The following is a 19,551-nucleotide window of genomic DNA, read 5'->3' as shown; positions in this document are numbered from 1 at the left end:
GAAGGACTGCTTCAGTAAAAAACCAAGCCACACAAACTACACAGTGTGACGTGCTGGCCCAGACACATCACTCCCCTTCCTTAATGCATACAGAGCAGAAGACTGAGCAGGGGATAGAGAAGTTACTATAGCTCTCCTGGTGTGCTCAAATGTCATATCTGGTTTGGCATTCGCACTGAAGCACTGCAAAGTCAGAAATAGTTGAGAGAAGCACCACAAGAATCACACACATAACAAGAACATAACAGCAGTGGAGGCAGGATCTTAATTAGAAAGAAATTATAAAAATCAAGATAGGCTTTTTAGTTCCTGAAAAGTGCCACCTAGACAGCTGCAAATTGAAAAAGGAAATTGCCTCATTACAAGTCCAGGAGCTGATCCAAGTAGGTGGGCTACCAGTTGTAGGGTCATGCTGAAGATAAATTGTCAGGGAAGACTCCTGCAGACCACTTGCACAACTTTTCATGCAGCTGCACTTAACACTGGATGGATAAGCTACATAACATTAGCCTGTCACAGAAGATGTACTTCAGGCACCAGTTGGTTTCCTTCTGGTTCTATTTGCAGCAAGATCAAATTGCACTTTAAAAGGGCACAATGGATCATAGCCACTGCTGGGCTGGGGGGCTCCTGCCTCAGAGAAAAGCCACTGAAAAATGTGGATCATTTTCTTGGAGGACTGAACACCAGTAACACCGAGGTATCCTTGCACTTTGCACTGGTACCACAGTACCACTGGAAAGGCATCAAAAGCAAATGCATCTTTAAGGAAAGTACTTTAAACCATTGACTTTATTAAAATACTTAATACACGGTTTTTAGAGGAATGTACTTACATTTTCTGGAAACTCCACTGAAACCAAATTTTAATTATATATTTAACAAATGACAAAACAGTGGATGAATTCATGCTGTACACCAAAGAGTAGACAAGTCAGGGTATTTTTTTTTCATCATCATCATTATTTTCCTGGCACAGATTCTTCTTTGTTTTTTATGCTTTTTAGCTTCAATCTCTTGAATATCTAGTAGCAGAGAAAGAAGGTTTGCATTTCTCATGGCATTAAACTCATCTGGTCCAAGTAGAAGTCCATTTGTTTTCACCACCTTCATTCAAACCTGTCCCAGGAGCCTTCCCTTCCAGAAAAGCAAAGGTGATTGACCTCTCTGAAAAGCTACAGCGCAAGATGAGTTTGACAGCCAAATGTGGACATGGAGCTCTGTAACTTCTCAGAATCATTACTCTTTCAAAATATCCATTTCAAACCAAGAGTGGGAAAAAAGACACTGTCAAAATACAAGGCCCAAAACACATACTTAGTGGAATGCACATGGAAGACAGCTTGCAGCGCTGCAGCTCTGAAGTAAAAGGTAAATCAGAAGCTAGGTCTTGTTGAAATACAAGATGTGAGAGCTGGGAAGGAGAAAGATGGAAATAATCTGGACACATTCTTTAAAAAATGAAATGTCCTAACCTCATGGAGAAGGCTGTAACCATCATACACACTGCAATTGCCATGAACCATGGAGATCTGTGGCAAACTACATGCTATGACAATCTCACTGACAAGTATAATCTGGGGGAAATTACTCATAGTGAGCAAAGAAATAATTAACTGTGTGTTTCAATGCAAGATGCACAGAGGATGCATAGGTTTTCACATCAAATTAATAAGGCTCTTTTTAAGAGATCATTTTGCAATCTTGCATAGGTGATACTGTATCTTTTCCATAGATAATGTGCAGAAACTATGTACAGTTGAAAAAAAGGACTTTGATGAAAGCATTTTTCCCCTCAAGTTTTACCATAGTATAAAAAGTAACTTATATAACTCCTTCAGTTCTCTAAAACACATATGGAATATCCCAGAAAGAGAAACCAGGAACGCCATCTAAATGATGCCGTGTTCATTTATACAACAGGTTGAAACAACCAGACAAGCCACCACAAAGCAAAGTCATAAAGTTTTCATATAGAAAAAAATTTAAAAAAAAAAAAACAAACAACAGGAGTAAACTTTGTTTACAAACATGAAAACTCATTTAAACAGAAATGCATTTTAGTTATAACAAATTAATGACCTTCACTAATCAGACTACTGAATGGATGGATGACTCACACACTAAGTAAATGATAGAAAGAGCCAATTCAATCCCTGCTTGATAAATGGATAGTAAACTTTAAAATCAGCATTTGGTTTCCAATTAATCCCAGCTCAGAACAACTCCTCCCTTAGACAGCCAGACGGCAGCTTCTCAAAACTAATATTATGAACATCTGCCAGTCCACTGAAACAGAAGCCATTAGGGCATTCATGTGCTTCTTCATTTGGTAAGAAAGCAAGCCAGCCAGAGGATGAGCACAGTGCCACAGGACAGCCAACCCCATCTTTGAAAATGAGTGTCTTGTTCCCTGGGACACTCATCCACCACCCCAAAATGACTTACTTTTGCCCTGCCATTATGTAAATCAGGAGACTTTCTGTCTCATGTGACTCTCTTCCACTGAAACTACCTTCTCCTTTACACAGGAGTTGCCTGGCATTTGTTTTGCCATTTTGTGCCTGGATGCAAGACTTCATTATCAGCGCTGCTTATTACTTTTGCATATCACAGTGATGTATACTTTTTAGTAGTATTTACAATGGTACCACTGTGGAGAACTAAGCCCTGTACTAGAAACAGTCTCTTTAACAGAGACCTTAATACTAAGGATTTGATACATTTCTGATCTACAGATAAAAAGGCAAAGCTAAAATCAGCCCACTATACATTTGGCATTAGGTTCAAACATGGGGAAAAAGCAAACATCCAGCACATTCCCTTGTTTCAAAGAGACACTATTTACAAGAAGAATTAGCTTTTTTTAATATCTCAACAACAAAAACCCAGCTAATTTTGAAATTAGAGTAATCTAAGGCGGCTTAGTTTTTAATCAACAGAGAACACAAACAACATTGCTGTTTGCTGTTAAACACAAATCTCAAAAATGCAGGGAAACTATGATCTGTTATACTATGGGTGACAAATCACAGCCAGTTTAATAACAACAGTAAAAAAACACTTCTGTTTTTTTTTAAACACAGCTCCTAAAAAGTACGGCATCCCAATATTTCCTCAGTTCCAGATTGCTGACATTATAAATTAAAGGTGAAAAGAGATCCATATATAAACAAGGCAGCTTTCCACTGACTTCATTGTACTTGGTTCTTGTCTAAACCTTTGGAAATTTAATCTTCAAATACCATAATGCAAGGTTGAATTTATCAGTTACAAAATAATGTCCATTTGTATGTGGAATTCAGAAAAACAAAACAAAACGAAAACCAAACTGAAAAAACACACACAAGTATTTACAGCAATTCAGATCTCTGTTTTCCCAGCCTTCACACTTGCATGTCACCTTCTGCAGAACTGTACACATACAATCCTCTGAGACCAAGGCCCTATGTTATGGTACGAGGCCTTTTGGGCGGCGGGGGTGGCATGAGTTCAGTGTCAGGGTCAAGGTGGTGCTTCCGCGTCTGTCCTTGGGAAGCTGCTGCACATCGGTCAATGAACTCAAACAGCATCTCCTTCGTCACCGGATTCTGGATGCTGTTGCAGACAGCTGGGAACAAAGAACACATTCTCATGTAACTAAACTGATTTGTTCTAGTCGGTGCTTCAATAACTTCACTCCCTCTTGGCAAAGTAACAACATACTCTGGCTCAAGTATTAAGCCTTAAACACACGCTTTGACAAGGTGGTTGTGTCTGGAGTCACGAATCTCTGCTCTGCCCCCCAGAGAGCAAAGCAATGCCATCAGCCTCTGCTCTTATGGGAGTCTCTCTTTCTAAAGCAAACTAAAGGTACGTGTGTGTAAGGCTTCCTGAAACAACTATAAAACCACCAAGAACTGACATCCTATTGAGGCAAGGAACAGCAACAAAGGCCTTGTGAGACATGGTTTTGAGACACACATCAAATCCAAGCAGATGGAAACAACACTGGCTTCTAATATTGAAAATGTCTGAATTATGGTAACTTATATTTCTCACCAGTAAGTTCTATAAATACCCTAAACTTCCAACGCACAGTCCTTTTTTTTTAACCCATATACCTCCATGGGGCAGAAAGACCTGACACTAAGCAAATGGCACGTCTAGAAAGCCAGACTATATGGTGGAGGAGCAGCCACAGTGCTACGTGGTGGCCAAGGCACGCACGCCAAGGCACTCCCCAGGGCAGTTAACACAACTCCCCAGACCACAGTTCGTAAGTCATAGCCCATGGGATTTTATGGAACAAATAAATAGGCTTACTTTACTTGAAACAAATGAAATATTTTTTAATATCTTCCTATGTAACTTTGTATTCCCATAATTAATCCTCCTGAGAGATTTAGAGGAGAAAAAAAATGAAAAAAAGAGCATGAAATTAAGTGGGAAACCTACAACTATCTTGGAAGAAAGCACAAAATGATTAGAGGATAATTGATAGCATGTAAGGGCTGGCCACAGTAAGGATGCAATTTCCATGCAAGACAATCTACTGACCCCCTAGAGTACTAAACGTTAGGACTTCTTAAAATGTACTTCCCATGTAGCATTGTTATGAATAACAATGATTCTCAAAAGCATTCCTTTCTTTCCTGCAGAATACCAGAACCAAAGGATTACTTTACAATTAATAAAGCATCTTTCTAGCATTATTTTTAATTATCTCACAATTTTTGCTGGAAAGGTGCTTTAGGAGTTGCACAGTATTTAACTTTAGCAGTTGGGAAGCATTATGATTACCAATCATTTAGGAAAAAAATTCGAGTCACAGGGCAACTGGTGTAACTCAGTATCAACTTTTAAATGATAAAAGTTTAATTGATAAAAAGGCTTAATCAATTAAGCCCTGCTTTAGCTTAATCACTCAAAAAGACCCCCTGTTTTCAATTTGAAAGGTAACAAAGTCCAAAAGCAAGATTCAGACAGATGCTTATTTTGTTGCTCTTTCAACCATGGGGAAAAATAAATAGCATTTTTCATCAAGAGAAAGCTAATAGAGGAGAAAGGATCTAGAGAAAGAAGTCTCAAATGATAGAAGTGTAACTTCTGGAGATTCTGACAAATGATCAAAAGTGAAAACTCAGAGCCAAAAGAAAACTTCCTGTTCTGAAAATTCCTATAGAAAATTTGAAATATATCTTAAAAAATCTTCCTGTAGCATTTTATTTTATTTTTAATTTTTAAGAAGTTTACTGTGTTTTGGGCGGAAAAAAGGTCAAGAGTAATAAAAGTGCTCTAGAAATGGAGAAAATGAGAAGAGAAAAAGGACAAATACATAGGCTCTTAAGAATGAAGGGAAGTAGAATATGCTACTCATAAAAAAAAAAAAAAAAAAAAAAAAAAAAACTCCAGAGAAAACTAACTATTGAAACATTAAGGTAAACCAGAGAAGAAAAATTTAGGTCATGGTCACAAAGAGATGTCATCGTACTTGTATGACTTTTCTGGTCCATTCCTCTTTCCTCACAGGACTGCTCAGCAAGTATTTCAGCTACACTCTGTGCTGGTTCCCTAAGGTGCCAAAAGATTTATTATCTCCTGGCAAAATGACCACATTGTGTTTATTCAAGAAAATCTACTCACTGCTCAGGCAGAAATACAAGTAGAAGGGTCTAGAGAAAATCCTACATCAGCCCTAGTAATTAGGATGGTCTTAAATATGATTAAACTTCATTTTGGCACTTAACAAAGTCAGTATCATTATGTTTATTGCTAGTCAGCCTTGCACACACTTCTACACAAACTCTTACACTTTATCTGAAAGAAAATATCATCCTTTAATTTACAATACTTGGCAAAACATTTTTTGGTAGAGGAACATAAAAGTCTTGCAACTCTGCATGACTATAGCCTCACCTTTCACTAGTTTCCCTGCTTCATTGTTTGTGTAACTATTGTTGAAGCCCAAGATGACATTTTTCTCCTCTTAATTTTCTAGCCCATCTGCCAAATAATGGTTTTGGCATTTTAATGGATTTTTTGTTTAACTAATTCCACTCATAATGTGCCAGTTTGCATTACATCCCAGCAAGCCAACACAACGCTAGGCACTGATTTCAGCTGAAGTGATGCTATTGTAAATAAAAACTTCCTTGGCTCTGATGTGAAAGGCATGCCTTGCCATTTAAAGTCACCTTTGCACAAGTGTTTGCAGTTCTGCAAAGATTTAGGCACTTGATTCTGGGTTACCTGTTAAATTCTGCATCAGAGAATTGGTTTGACTGACTTTATCAAATAACTGTGCAGGCAGAAGGTTTATGCTATCTAAAAACTAGTGATGACATAAGCATTTGCAAGATGAGGCATTACTACTATAAGTTAGGGGAGTCAGGACTCAGACCAGAAATAAGAACACAGAGTGCCTTTCCTACTTAAAACAGAACAGAGGTAAAATACTAAAATTTTAGCCTGAGAAACTTCTAAAGCAAATTGTTCTACTCACCCATGGCAGTGCTGTAGGCATTTGGAAAGCTTTTGTCTATCCTCTGTCTCATGAAGACCCAGCTGTTGTTCTCAAATTTGCACTCTATAATTTTGTTGTCGTACTGTTTGAGTTCTTTTGTCACCTGTATAAAAATAATTGTTTAGGATAAACAGATTTTAATTCACTGTTTTTTTCGTTCTTTTAGGCATAAATAATAGAAGATCAAAAGCTGCCCTGCTCCCTGCTTGGAGCAACACACCTCCAACCTACACAAAAAAATTGCCCAGAATACATCTCCATTTTACATATGCTCAGCTACTCAACATTTTAAAAATCCTTTTCAAATTTGCTGTCAATATTCAGCAATTATATTATGCTAAAACATCAGCAGTGCTAACAGAGGGGGGAAAAAAAGTCACTTCTGGCCCAAATGCAAATAGGTTTCCATGGGAATAAACTGCTTCCAGTTTAAGTGCTGCTGCCAGCCTAAGTGCACGAAATGTATTATCCATGTTTCATCAACCTTCTTTGTTGAAGGTCTCATGGCAAAATGTCAGATTTCAAAACTGGAAAAAGCTAACAAAAATCATTCCACTCTTTACATGATTGAGTTTTTTTCTTCTATTTTTTTGTCTTCATTTGTCTTTAAAAATTAAGATTGTAACTTCAAAATAATGCAGACTTTCAAATTACATATATTCTAAATCTCCTTCAGGACTCTATTGATTCATAGATTTGTCAGCAGCCAATATCCTGAGCTATTTGTCTTTCTATTTGGCAACACTGTGGTTTGGAAATGTAGTTTATATGCATTGGACTTCGTAGTTGTTTTGGCTACTTCATCCTATGCATCCTAATCTATGATACAATGCAAAAATTTTCATGTAACCATGGAAACCTGAGAACCTTATCTAACGCTTTAACAATTTTACCCATGTACTTCACTTTGTTCCAAAGAGCCTCTTCAGCAGTATAAAGCTGTATTTAACTGCTAGCTGCGTTTAGTTGCTATACTTTACCAATAAAAAGCTGTACAAGGTAATGTAACACTTTGGATTTAGGATCTTATGCATAAGCGCTCTCATAAAAAGGAGGTGGTTATTGCACTTCATTAGCATAATTTTTCACCTCTGTTGTCTACTTGCTCCTGAGCAGTGACACAGGAGTTTACTACTGTCAGAGAAATGCAGATTTGTAAAAGGCCATAGCTGTCTCCAGACAGCTTAATAACACATACAGTGGAAAAACCCATGAACCCCTTTTCCATTAACTTCCAGATAAAGACAATTAATTAAGGAAATGGTCCTGAGCATGGATCAAGTCCTCCTACACTGCACAGTACAAGATTTGATAAGCAGAATCCTAACATTGTTGATACTTAATCTGAATACTTGTGTTCACTCCTGGATAAGGAGCCCTAGGATTCTACTTGTCAAGTGAACATGGAACTTTAAGAAAATTTTGTAAAACTCGCTTACAATTGAGCCCTGTCCTGCTGCAGGACTGACAGAGTTTGAGTCAAGTTTTTGAGTCACACACTATTCTTTATCCATTCCAGCACCTGCAAAGAGTTATTTTCCTCAAATCATTTATTCCCTAAGTGAAATTTGTGTCTTCTGTTGATCATTAGATTGCTCAGATTAGCAATCTTTTCCTTTGCAGAATGCTCTGCACAGCACTGCACTTCTTCCATCTGCACTGAAAAGCTACATGCAGTCTGGCGGTTTGACTGACACATGTTTATGGATGCATTATGCTTCATTTGGTGCATGCAGGAAAACACATCCTTTTTCAGTGTACAATGGATACTAAAAACCCAGTAAGAAACTCCTGGTTGTGCAGTGCCTTGGGAAGGTATATTATTTTGAAAACAGCTGTCTAGTCAAGTGAGGGCAGCAGGAGGTATAGCCACACGTCTGATTTTCTGCCAAAGCAGGGAAATGTTAGAAAGATCACCTGATGGAGAAGGAAATGCATAAAATTGCAGGTAATGACTTCAACTAACCACCCACCTCATAAGGTTTTCTCATGACCTATCATTCTTCAAGTGTTCAGATGCTCAGAATAGCAATAAATTAGATGGCAGCTTTATCTGACTGTGGCAATTAAGCAATATTATTAACTATCGAGAGACTTGCTTGGCCATTCATTAGCAATCTGGAAGATGGATCTTTCCACAAAATATGAACACCTGCCAAAGCACTGACTTAAATGAATTTTCCCATTAGAAAACTGGTGATCACAGCCTTTAACAATTGCAAGTTGTAGCAATTACTTTACAAAGGAAGAAATACAGCACCTACTCTTCCCTCTACTTTGTTAAGTGACCTTAATCTTACAAAGGTACTTACTCTAATATAAAAGAATCTTTCAGCATCTGCTGGGCATTTGATTAAAACTACAAGTATTCTGAGCAAAACACACTTTCACTATTAAAACCACTCTTCCACTATTGCATCTTAGTAGACTTCTAAATAGGTATTGTTTATACAAAGGACTGAACAAGGCCGCAGTGATTCTTGTATCCATAATTCAGACCCTACATCTACCTACCATGCACATACTACTTTCTAGTATTTCAGATTCAAAGTGGGACAGGGAAACCCTAAATTTAACTGTCTAGAAATGCCTTCCCTTTGGGAATTAATTGTGAGCTGCTCAGCACGGTGTTTTTTTATTCTCCCTTTGCAGTGTGTTCATCCCTCCTTCTTCCCTTTAAGTATTACAGTCCAGAGCAGTATTCAAATAATGCACTATCACTTCTCTTCCTGAGAGGTACTTCTTCTAGCTTCTAGTGCTTCACAGAAGGTGAATTAGGAATGATGGCAGTTCTCAGCCAAAATGCTTATCCTCAGTGCTGGTAGAGTGCCAGTGTTTCTGCCATACTGCTGATAAAAGGCCTTGAACCAGCATTCAGCAATTTCAAGACAGAAACTTCCACCACACTAAGGACTCCACGGAGCCTGCCTTAATTAAACATTTATTCCTTAGCCTATTTTCAGACAGCCAGTCAGAATTAGAACCCCAAAGGATCAAGTCTTGGACATGGGGCGGACAGACGTGGTGTGCATCAGAACAGTAGAAGTGGTCTGGGCAACAACTGTGTCCTGGGCAAGGACAAACACCAACCTGTACACTTATTTCTTTTCAAGAGGAAGGAAATTGTTCAGCAGCAGCAATGTTCAGTATTCCTGCCTGTACTTGATCTAATTATCAGGAACCAGCCTATCTGCCCAATAGAAATAATTTCCAAAAACACAGAGGAGCATTCTTTTGGAAGCTGATTCACTGTATTACTGCTAGTCTGTAAGGTGTGCCTGGAAAAAAATGTGCTTGAGCTGCATCCCCATTTCAGCAACAGTTCATTATCAAATCAGACTGGTGTAATACAAGATCATTGCCTAAGAATGTCAGATTACATGATTATATCTTCCCCGCCCTGAGAAAGGCTTCCCCCACCACCATCATCTGGGCCATTCACTGGGAAGAACTTCAGTGGCATAAGCTTATTTCTTTTTCTAAGAATGAAGAAAATTAAGGCTTAGGAAATCTCTCATTTTCCAGGCTTCTTCTATCCCCTATGTTCTGAAAGAAATTAAAAATATATTAAAGAAATTAAAATATCTAACCCATTTCAAATTTTCTTGCCAGGCTGAATAACAGAGTCATTTTGAGATGAGTAATATGCAGCCACAATTTATTGTAATTAGAGCAAATTGTGAAAAAAAAAACCCTAATATATCCAGCTGAGAAAGAAGAAACCATTTAAATTGAATGTAGTTAGCTCCAAGTCTAATGAAGATGCCTTTACTATCTCTGCTGACTATCAGCTGCCAATGCTTTTCTGTGTCTCTCCACAGGGCATCTGACTGTCAGACTGGTCCGTCATTCCACTCAAACATTAGTCTCATCACCCTTAACCCTGAAAGAGAATGAAATCCCTGAGCAAGCCCCTACCCCACATAAGAGGCACTAACAGTGCAAATTTAGATTTTAAGGTTATTAAGTTAGTATTTCAGAAAGCATGTCTACAGTGAACAAGCTTAAATTGCACAAATGCATCTACTTTCCCCATTTTCAAGTTCTTTAGAAAGAAAAAAGGAGATAAGCCTTTACATAAATGGAGACTTGGCTGAAAGAAGCCTTATGTTTCCATATGCATGCTTTTTTTCTAAGCAATTGAAATGATTTCAGTTTAGTAAATAATCCCCTTTAAAGAAAGTGATGTTTGTAAGCAAAATCTTAAAACATTCCATTTCAAATTCTTTCTCTCTTTAAACGCCTTTTTGCTGCACTTTCCCCTCTATTACCAAACACAGATAGAAAAACATTCTTCAATCCACACGTTTCTATTCTTACTCCACACCCCTAGTCATCAGCCAATTTTTAAGGTCCCAGAAGAAAAGATCATAATAGCAGACACAGAAAACCTTCACTTCCATGACAGAAAAAATGAGCAAAAGCAGCTGTTGAAATCCTACAAAATTAAAAAACAAAATTAAAACCATCTTTATTTTCAAATACAGAATTAAAAAGTAAAAGGAACCATAACATAAAGGCAAGATGTATTCTAAATGCAAACGGTTTCTATTTTCTAAGAAGGATCTGCCTTTTGATAGCTAGCATGAGCAATGAAGGCATTTCCTTTTGAAATGCTCAAATACACAAACTGTTTGTTTTCTTTTTTTAAACATAAGTTCCAATGCCTAGAGGCGAGAAAAGTTTAGAGCTGCTACATAAGGCCCAGAATGTAATTCTTCCTCTTACTGATATCATAACTACATTTTCTCCATTAGGACACATTCCCACAGCCAAAGCGAACAAACAAGTGAAAAAGGAACAACCCAAAATAAATTATTAGCTGTGTGGTCATGAAGGAGAAACCTTTTGGTTGATTCCCAGTCTCTTACTGCAGGAGAACTGGTGTCCCACACCTCCTTTAGTAGGTCACCCTGCAAAAACTTATCACATTTTTGTAAGAACTGTCCAAAACCATGAGATGTGTGAGCTCCTTGTTCTGAGGGTATTGGGATATATTCAGCCACAAATGACAACCTAGTAAATAAAACCTCTAAAGCAAAACACCACATCTCGAATTCCAGTTTCTGCATTAGTCTCCAATGCTGTGACTGCCCACAACTGCTAAGTATGATAGACTTTATTTCCAAACTTCTCCAGTGGTGTGGAATGTCCAAGACAACAGGGAGAATTAAGCTGCCCACTGGTACTATGACTCCACAGCAGAGGGCAACATCTGAAGATCAGGGAGATGCAACCACAACAGTCAAGGAACAAAAAGAAGAATTACATGGGAATTTGAGGAAACGAAGAGAGGCCAAGACTTCCTGAAGGAACAGGATGGAGACAGAAAAAATAAAGAAGCAGCAGTAACAAAATAAAACAGCTCCTGAAGATAGAAAGATAAGCCAAACACAAAGCAAGATAATTTAAAAGACCATACACTTAAAGGTGATGAACTCCAAGGACATTCATGTCAAACCAAGGCAATTTAGAGGAAATGAGGTCTGAGAAACAAGGATCCTTTGAAAGCACTCTTATATGTGATTGCCGGTGAGGTCATGAATATAAGAAATTCTAATGATTTGAGTAAGACCATCTGAGACAGTCAGTAGACATGAAGTTATTAGAGGCCCCAGCACCTACAGGGCACAGCCCAGCCCTAACACAGATCCCAAGATCTTAATTTAGTGCTTCTTCTTTGGACTCTTGGACTTTGTTCAGATGCTTTTGAAGAACTTTTTCCCCATTCATATAAAGTAACTAATGATTTTCATAGTCAAACTTCTCAAAGAACAAAAAATTTACAAGATGGTTACTAAATGCCTATTCACATAAATCGTGTACACTGAACCACATGAATACTGTCTGCTGGAAAAAGTTAATCAGTTAATCTGCTTTGCATTTTTGCTCAAGCCCAAACAGATTTTGTAATGCAGCTTAATATCTATTTCTTTATACGATTCAAGAGATTATTTTATCAAACCATAGATTTCTTGCTAAACTAAACATACTGATTGTGTTTCCTTTTTAAGGAGTGTATTACCCAAAATGGTTATCAGCTTGGGTAAACACAATGCAGTTGAGATGGTTATTTAACATTAATAAAGCCTTCTAAGTGCAACTATGTTGCTTCTTATGTACATGGGAAATGGAAATTCTCCAATTTTGAGATGTCATTACCAAAAAAGAATATTAAGAAATATAAAATTTTAGCACTTTTGTTCATGCCTTATTAAAACCACAATGTTAACACCAAGCACTGTAGAATCATGGGAAAAGCAAAAAAGAAAAATCATGTTTCCAAATTTCAAGAATGAGGCTTTTTAAAATTGTGGATTTTTTTTGTTTGTTTTTGACTTCCAGTGTCTAGCACTCTCAGGTCATGATTTAGTCTTTCTTTTTAATATGTAATATTTTCTCAAAGAATCTCTCATTCTTACATGCAGTAATTAAAAATATACTGCCTTCTGATACATATAATGGGTTGGAGTCCTGGGGTTTTCCAGGCAAGTGACAGATGGAAACATCAGAAATAAAAAGTGTTCCTCTTATCAGTGATATTACAAGTTTGATGATGTTCAGTGCCAGCTGGAAATAGGTTTGTTAATGTATCCTGGAAAGTCTCCTATATACCTGACCTTGCAACACCATTTGAACTATCTTGTAAGAAACCAATGTTTTCCTGAGCTTTGCTTTTGACTCTCAGAGGAACACACTGGTATCTATGACAAAGCAGGTAACTGGTAGCTGCTTAGACCAAGATGTGGAACTAGACATGTGTTTACACAAATGTTTTCCTCAATGATCACTCTAGATAATCTAGAAGATTATTTTTTAAATACTTTTATACATCTCATTTTACTCAGTGGTAAAGGCATTTGCCACAGCAAACCAATAAACTCTTTGAACACTTTTGGGCATTATAACTCAGGTGTCTACATTACTCAAAGAGCAGCTGACCTTCCTCCTAGACATTGCCATCTCCACCTAACTTCTGAGAGAACGCTAAAGCTTTAAAAAAATCCTATTTTCTTTTAATCAACATCAAGAATGAGATACAGAGATTTGGGTGTCCATACACATCTTGAACAGTTAAATGAAACAAAGTAATAAATGATTGTCCTCCTAGATCAATATCCCTTGCCCCTGCACTCTGATCATCACAAGTCTCTGGGTTAAAGGGAAAAAATCTGTACACCTCTGTAGAAACTGAGAAATGGAAGAATTCTGTGCTGAGGATTTGTGATCTTGGCATAGCTCTGCTGTGACAAGTTCTTAAATAAAGTCTTATTGAAAAAGCAGCTCATATAATTCTGACCCTCAGCATGCTGATGAAAGAGTAAGAAACTCTCAGGAGAATTGCAGAAACACCCAGGCATTAAAAGAGCAGCAACAGAGCTCTCAAAGCAAGTTGTCAGTGTGACCTTACTGCAGAGAGAATGTGTGTTTGGTGCAAACAGAGCTTCACCTGCTCTACAGTCATGAATTTGTAGGAAGATGGAAAAACAATGCTCTGCAAGCACCTGGGTTAACTTTGCAGAGGCTAAAGATAGCCACCTTGCACTTGGCACATCATAAATAATTGTGCTAATAATAATAATCCCTGGAATCAGTACTGAAAGTGTTTAAGTTCCAAAGAAAAACAGGCAGCTGCAAGCATAGTAGTAAAAGGCTATAGCAAACTGCAGAACTGTTCAGCAGGTTAAAAAAAACTAATGCAAAAAACTAATAAACAAAAAAACCAAAACACCTTTCCACGAAGGACAAGGAATTCACAGGAGGTTTCTGAAGAAAAAGCCACCCCATCAGAAAGCTAAGCAACTATATGAGGGGGAAGAAAACAAGGATATACAGTGCAATCTGGTAAAAAAAGCTGAAATAATAATATAGAAATGATTATGTGAGAAAATATTTCACTCACAGCCTGATACATTTTGAGGACTGTACCTCTACTTGCTATGAGCTAGCTTGTGAAAGCCAGTCTTAACCCTCAATTGTGCTTTGTTCACTCAGACTGCTTTTGCAAAAGGGATCCTGCCCCAAACACGGAGTGCTGCATAATGAGACACAAAGATCCAGGAGACAAGAGTTATACATTACTAGTAAAGAATATAGTTTGAAAACACCACTTAGCTCATTCATAAATTATTAATTTCTTAAGGCTTAGTATTCTCAGTTGCAAATGGAGAAGAAAGAGATAGTTTGTGGCCACACCACAGGGAAAGCATTTACCCCCCATTATGTTTTCTAAACCCAATCTTAATTACCCCTCAGGTACTTACACTCATGCTACCAAGAAATCTTGTGACACACGGCCACTGTAATCTTGTTAATAATTTATCCATAGAAACCCAAACAAGTCTTCCAGAGACAAAGCAATGCTATCACTATTTTATAATCACTTTGGCAACACTACTCCTACACTTCAAAATAAATGAAAGAGAACTTAGATGATTGTGTCAGAATAGGATTAATTTTTCTGACATTTGCTGCCTTCCCCATGCTGGAATTCACCTTGAATAGGATGGATTTCTAAACAACTGTTTGTGCTTCTCCCACATAGATTTTACAAGGTACTTTCTCATATTACTGTTTTTCATCGGTTCTCTGTACCCAAACTCTCGCTATTGTAGGAGTCTAAGTTAATCTTGTTTTACCTGTACTTATTACACCATACAAGGGATTCTGTCACTTGATGTCAGACAACCAGGGATGGGTTAGAGGGAGACTCCACAGGGCAGGGCTATCAGGAGCTTCCCACTATCTGACGGCTATACATGTGGGATCCAGCTCTAGAAGCTCTTATCCTTGTAAGTTACATGCCTTTGAGCAGCTTCAGAAGATCAATTAGCCCACACTAGTGCCATCAGGATTGGGGTCTAAACCTAATTCTTGTTATTTCTTATCTAGCTTCTCTAATGTCCTTAGAAACCACAGGTTTACACTCTTTCAGAAAGATGCCAAATCATATCAGAATACACCAAAAGAAATCTAAACTAGAATCCAGAGTATCAAGTAATTGCAAGTGAGTCTTTTAAACACAGTTTTGCTGGTAACAACACACAGCTTTCAAATTACAGCCATCAAGAATCATATTCTTTTCTTCCATTTAGATCCCAAAACCCACTTGCTTAAAGTTTTTTCCCCATAAATCAAAATTTACCACTGAGAACAACTGTGTCAACACTCTAAGGAAATTTGTTTGCCGTGTTAAATTGAGCTTCAAAAGCATGAACTGAACATACATTTGTGATCACAAGTAATGCCTCCTCTTATATCCATTCAAAGTGTTTACCTTATTACAGCTTATTATAAATGTACTGTCTAAAATGCAGCAGCATGACTGTTCCATTTCCAGGCCCTAATTTTATGATAATCATATGTAATATATTCATATGTCTACTTCACTGCCTAACAAAGCCCAAACAGGTTTCTTAGCAGATCTGATTCCCACATGGTTCAAATTTCTTTGCCTCAGAACGTTACTGAAAAACAACATTAAGAAAGATATAATCAAAATTTTACTTTGTATTTTGCACTATATTAAGCAAGCAAAAAATATATATCATTGGAGGCTGAATTTGGCATACTGACTTTATCAAATACTGGTATCTAAGTGATATGTAAATTATTAAACATGCTATGCAAGCATTATTAGAAAAATGGGGGTAGGGAGCAAGATTATATATTTATAAATCTTTTCAACATCTAGAAATCCTATTAATACTTGAAAACGTTGAGACTGTACAGAGAGAATGTGCAGATAAACTAAGACCAGAAATAGCAAACTTGCTTTTAATCTCCCATATTTGTGTTTTGGGTTTTGCCTAGAACATATTACAAAAAATAGTAACTTTTTTCTTCATAAATTTCAGAGGCAATTCCTAGTTACTCACAAATTTGACACTAGAACATAGAGAGATTTACAGGACTTGTAGGAAACAGAAGTTCTTTTGATCCCCATCTACTCCATTAGACTGAATGGATTGTCATTAGCCAAGTCTCCTAAGAACCAAAGGGTTGAGCCAAAGAGGAGAGCTCAGTCTTGCTCATCATAGCTTTTACAAAGTACATGTAATGGTTTTCTTAGAAGAATGTCAGATCTTAAAATCAGAGAAGTCTCTTACAGCAGAAGAACACTGTATTTTTTAACAAAACTTTCAAGGTTTTTATTTGTAGTATGTATTTGTTTTGGCTGGAGTAGCATTAATTTTCTTCACAGTGGCTGGCATGGGGCTGTGTTTGGGATTTGTGCTGAACACAGGGTTGATAATACAGAGATGTTTTTTGTTATTGCTGGGTGGGGCTTACATAGAGCCAAGGCCTTTTCTGATTTTTGTACTGCCAGGCTGGGGAGGGGGCTGGGGGTGCCTGGGAGGAGACACAGCCAGGACAGGTGACCCCAACTGACCAAAGGGACATTCCAGACCATGGAACATCATGCTCAGTTTATAAGGCAGTGGAAGAAGAATGAAGGGGAGGACATTTGCAGTGATGGTGTTTGCCTTCCCCAAATCACTGTTAGGTGTGATAGGGCCCTGCTCTCCTGGAGATGGTGGAACACCCGCCTGCCCATGGGAAGCAGGGAATTCATTCCTTGCTTTGCTTGTGTGCACAATTTTTGCTTTCCCTATTAAACTGTCTCTATCTCAACTCATGAGTTTTCTACCTTTATCCTTCCTATTCTTTCCCAGGTTCTGCTGCTGGGGGAGAGCGAGTGAGTGAGCGGCTGAATGGGGCTTGGCTGCTGGATGGACTTAAACCATGACAATAATAAAGATCAAACTTTTATTTTTGTAATACATGACAAAAGAAGTCAAACTGCAATGATTTTTAAAACTCTGACATTTTGAGGGGGCATTCTTATACTTAATTGCTGAGGTTGGACTTCACAACCCTGCTGAGACTGCCTTCATTTTTTTAAATAATGAGTTTTAATAGGATGAGTTTAAGATGACTGTTAGAACCAATTGAATGAGGAAGCTGATAAAAGCCTTGATGAAACACTGCAATAATATACAACACAAAGCCAACTGGAGCCAAACAATGATAACAACAACAAAAATAATCTCACAGTGCTATGACATCAAAACAATAAAGCAAAGATGTATTGGGGAAAAGCGGCAAAAGTCATGTTAGGGATTTTTCATCCTTCCAAGATTTCAATTAGAAGGAAAATAATCTTTTTTTTCCCATTACAGATAATACACCACAACAAAAAGATTAATAGCTGCTGACTTAACGCAGACTTTCAAAAATTAGCTTTGATCAAAGGAAGTGCTGTAGTGAAAGTCAACTGCCCTAACCCACTTCTCATCTGCCTTTATAGTATTGAGCTGGCATGAACTCCCTCCCCTTTCTTGAATGGTTTCCTTTAAAACTTCAAAGCCTAACTGGCTTTGAGGCTTAAGACACAGAAAGCTTTTTCCTTCTTCAAAAGCAATTAATGACATGATGTATAATCTGACCTACAATCTAGTATCTAAGCACACAGGTCTTCTTGATCACTGTAGGGCTACAGAATGTAAGGGGCTCGACAGAGAAGTTCATTGTGGCTCAGTAACTGCAAATGGTTTTAGAGTGCCTGCCAGCTGATGAGGTCAGCCTGCTGAAAGAAAGGTAAGCAAGGGCTAATCTATCAACGGCACAAATTTGTCAATAAACGAAGCTATAGAGGCATTCTTACTGCTTTACCTTTTATTACAAGCTCCTCTTTCCTTTCCATGACTCGTAATTAATGAGTTTAGAAGCCAGATTCCCCAGGACACCACAGTAATGGATGTGGGGTGGGGCAATATAGACTGCAGTAATAATGAGGCAGAGGAATGGACAATATTCATGGACTTTCAAGAGTCACGACTGGCTACAAAAGATATAATGGATTTCGCAAGATGTGGTTTGAGAAACCTATAAACTTCTTGGACTGTTTGGGCAGCAGTGTTTCTAGAATGAATATAGAAATGAATAAGGACCATATCCAATTTTTGTTTCACTATCAGCTAACAGAGATTGCAACTTTGAATGGCGAGTGCTGATAACAGGAAATAATTAATGGTTTAATAGCTGGTCCTGCCAAAGCCTTGAAAGATAGGAAGTCTGGGAAAGCCCACTTTTCATGGCTTTGTTCATACATTTTTTTATTATATGTGGGATCAATAACAAAGTAAGCAAGCAACATTTAGTCTTCATTCTTATTTCACTAAACGACTGCACTCACTTGGTCTGCAAAGGCTAAGTCAAGCAAAGCCAAGGAAAGTCTCTTGAGTTTTCTAATCATATGACATCTCCAAGAAAACTCTTGTCATAAAGCTGATTCCTGCAATGACATAAAGTTGATTCCTTCAATGATCTCTGCACGGGCCAATTCTTAAATTCCCCATAATTCTGAGCCTCATTTGAGTGCCCTGCTCAATTGCTACACTTGTGTTTGACCTGCTGTTCTCCCCTACCTAAGGCCCAGGACCAAAACAGCTTTAGTTCCCTAACAAATACAGTTAGAAACATTTGTTTTGCTTTTCACATGATGTAATAGTGTTTCAAGTAACACCATAAGCCCTCTCTAGAGACAGCCAGTGACACTAACAAGTCCATCCAGGAAAAAAATCCTTAAAGGTTCTTCCCTAGAAGAACAGATATAAGAAAAGAGTAAAAAAAAAAAAAAAAACAAAAAAAAAAAAAAAACAAAAAAAAAAAAAAAAAAAAAAACAAAAAAAAAAAAAAAAAAAAAACAAACACAAAAACAAAAAACACAGCAATGGTAACTCTGTAAACCTGCTATCCAATAATCTCAAAGTGTATTCTTATACACTTATATACTTGTAATGTGCATAAGTAACTTGTAATGTTAAACTCATTTCATTAATGTGCCTTAGACAAAACAGCCGTATGTACGTAATTCTGCAGTTGAGAAGTCCAAGGTAAAAGGGAGTTGATTTGTCAGGCAACAGTGCACACAATGAGGAAATTAATGAAAAAGCCTTGGTTGGTAGTTTACTGCTATAACTACTAGCACTAATTACTAATCAGTAATTAGTACAGATTTTTCTTTAAAGTTCTGAATGAAA

General features: G+C 37.6%; 1 protein-coding gene across 2 annotated transcripts in view; it reads right to left on the bottom strand.

Moving 5' to 3' along the window:
• Window positions 1–774: 774 nt before the first annotated feature.
• Window positions 775–19,551, bottom strand: part of RNGTT (RNA guanylyltransferase and 5'-phosphatase) — a 171,126-nt gene continuing 152,349 nt past the window's right edge. For both annotated transcript variants that reach the window (XM_083857734.1, XM_083857735.1), the window contains 2 exons: window positions 6,485–6,608; window positions 775–3,610 (listed from right to left, as the gene is read on the bottom strand). In XM_083857734.1, the coding sequence (XP_083713860.1) occupies window positions 3,447–3,610; window positions 6,485–6,608 (288 nt within the window). In that variant the 3' untranslated portion in view covers window positions 775–3,446. The remainder of the gene's footprint in view (window positions 3,611–6,484; window positions 6,609–19,551) is intronic.

Source organism: Zosterops lateralis (genome assembly GCF_965231275.1).
Source record: "Zosterops lateralis genome assembly, chromosome: 3".
NCBI lineage: Eukaryota > Metazoa > Chordata > Aves > Passeriformes > Zosteropidae > Zosterops > Zosterops lateralis.
Note: the sequence above shows the minus strand (reverse complement) of the source record. Positions and strands in the feature narration are given on the sequence as shown.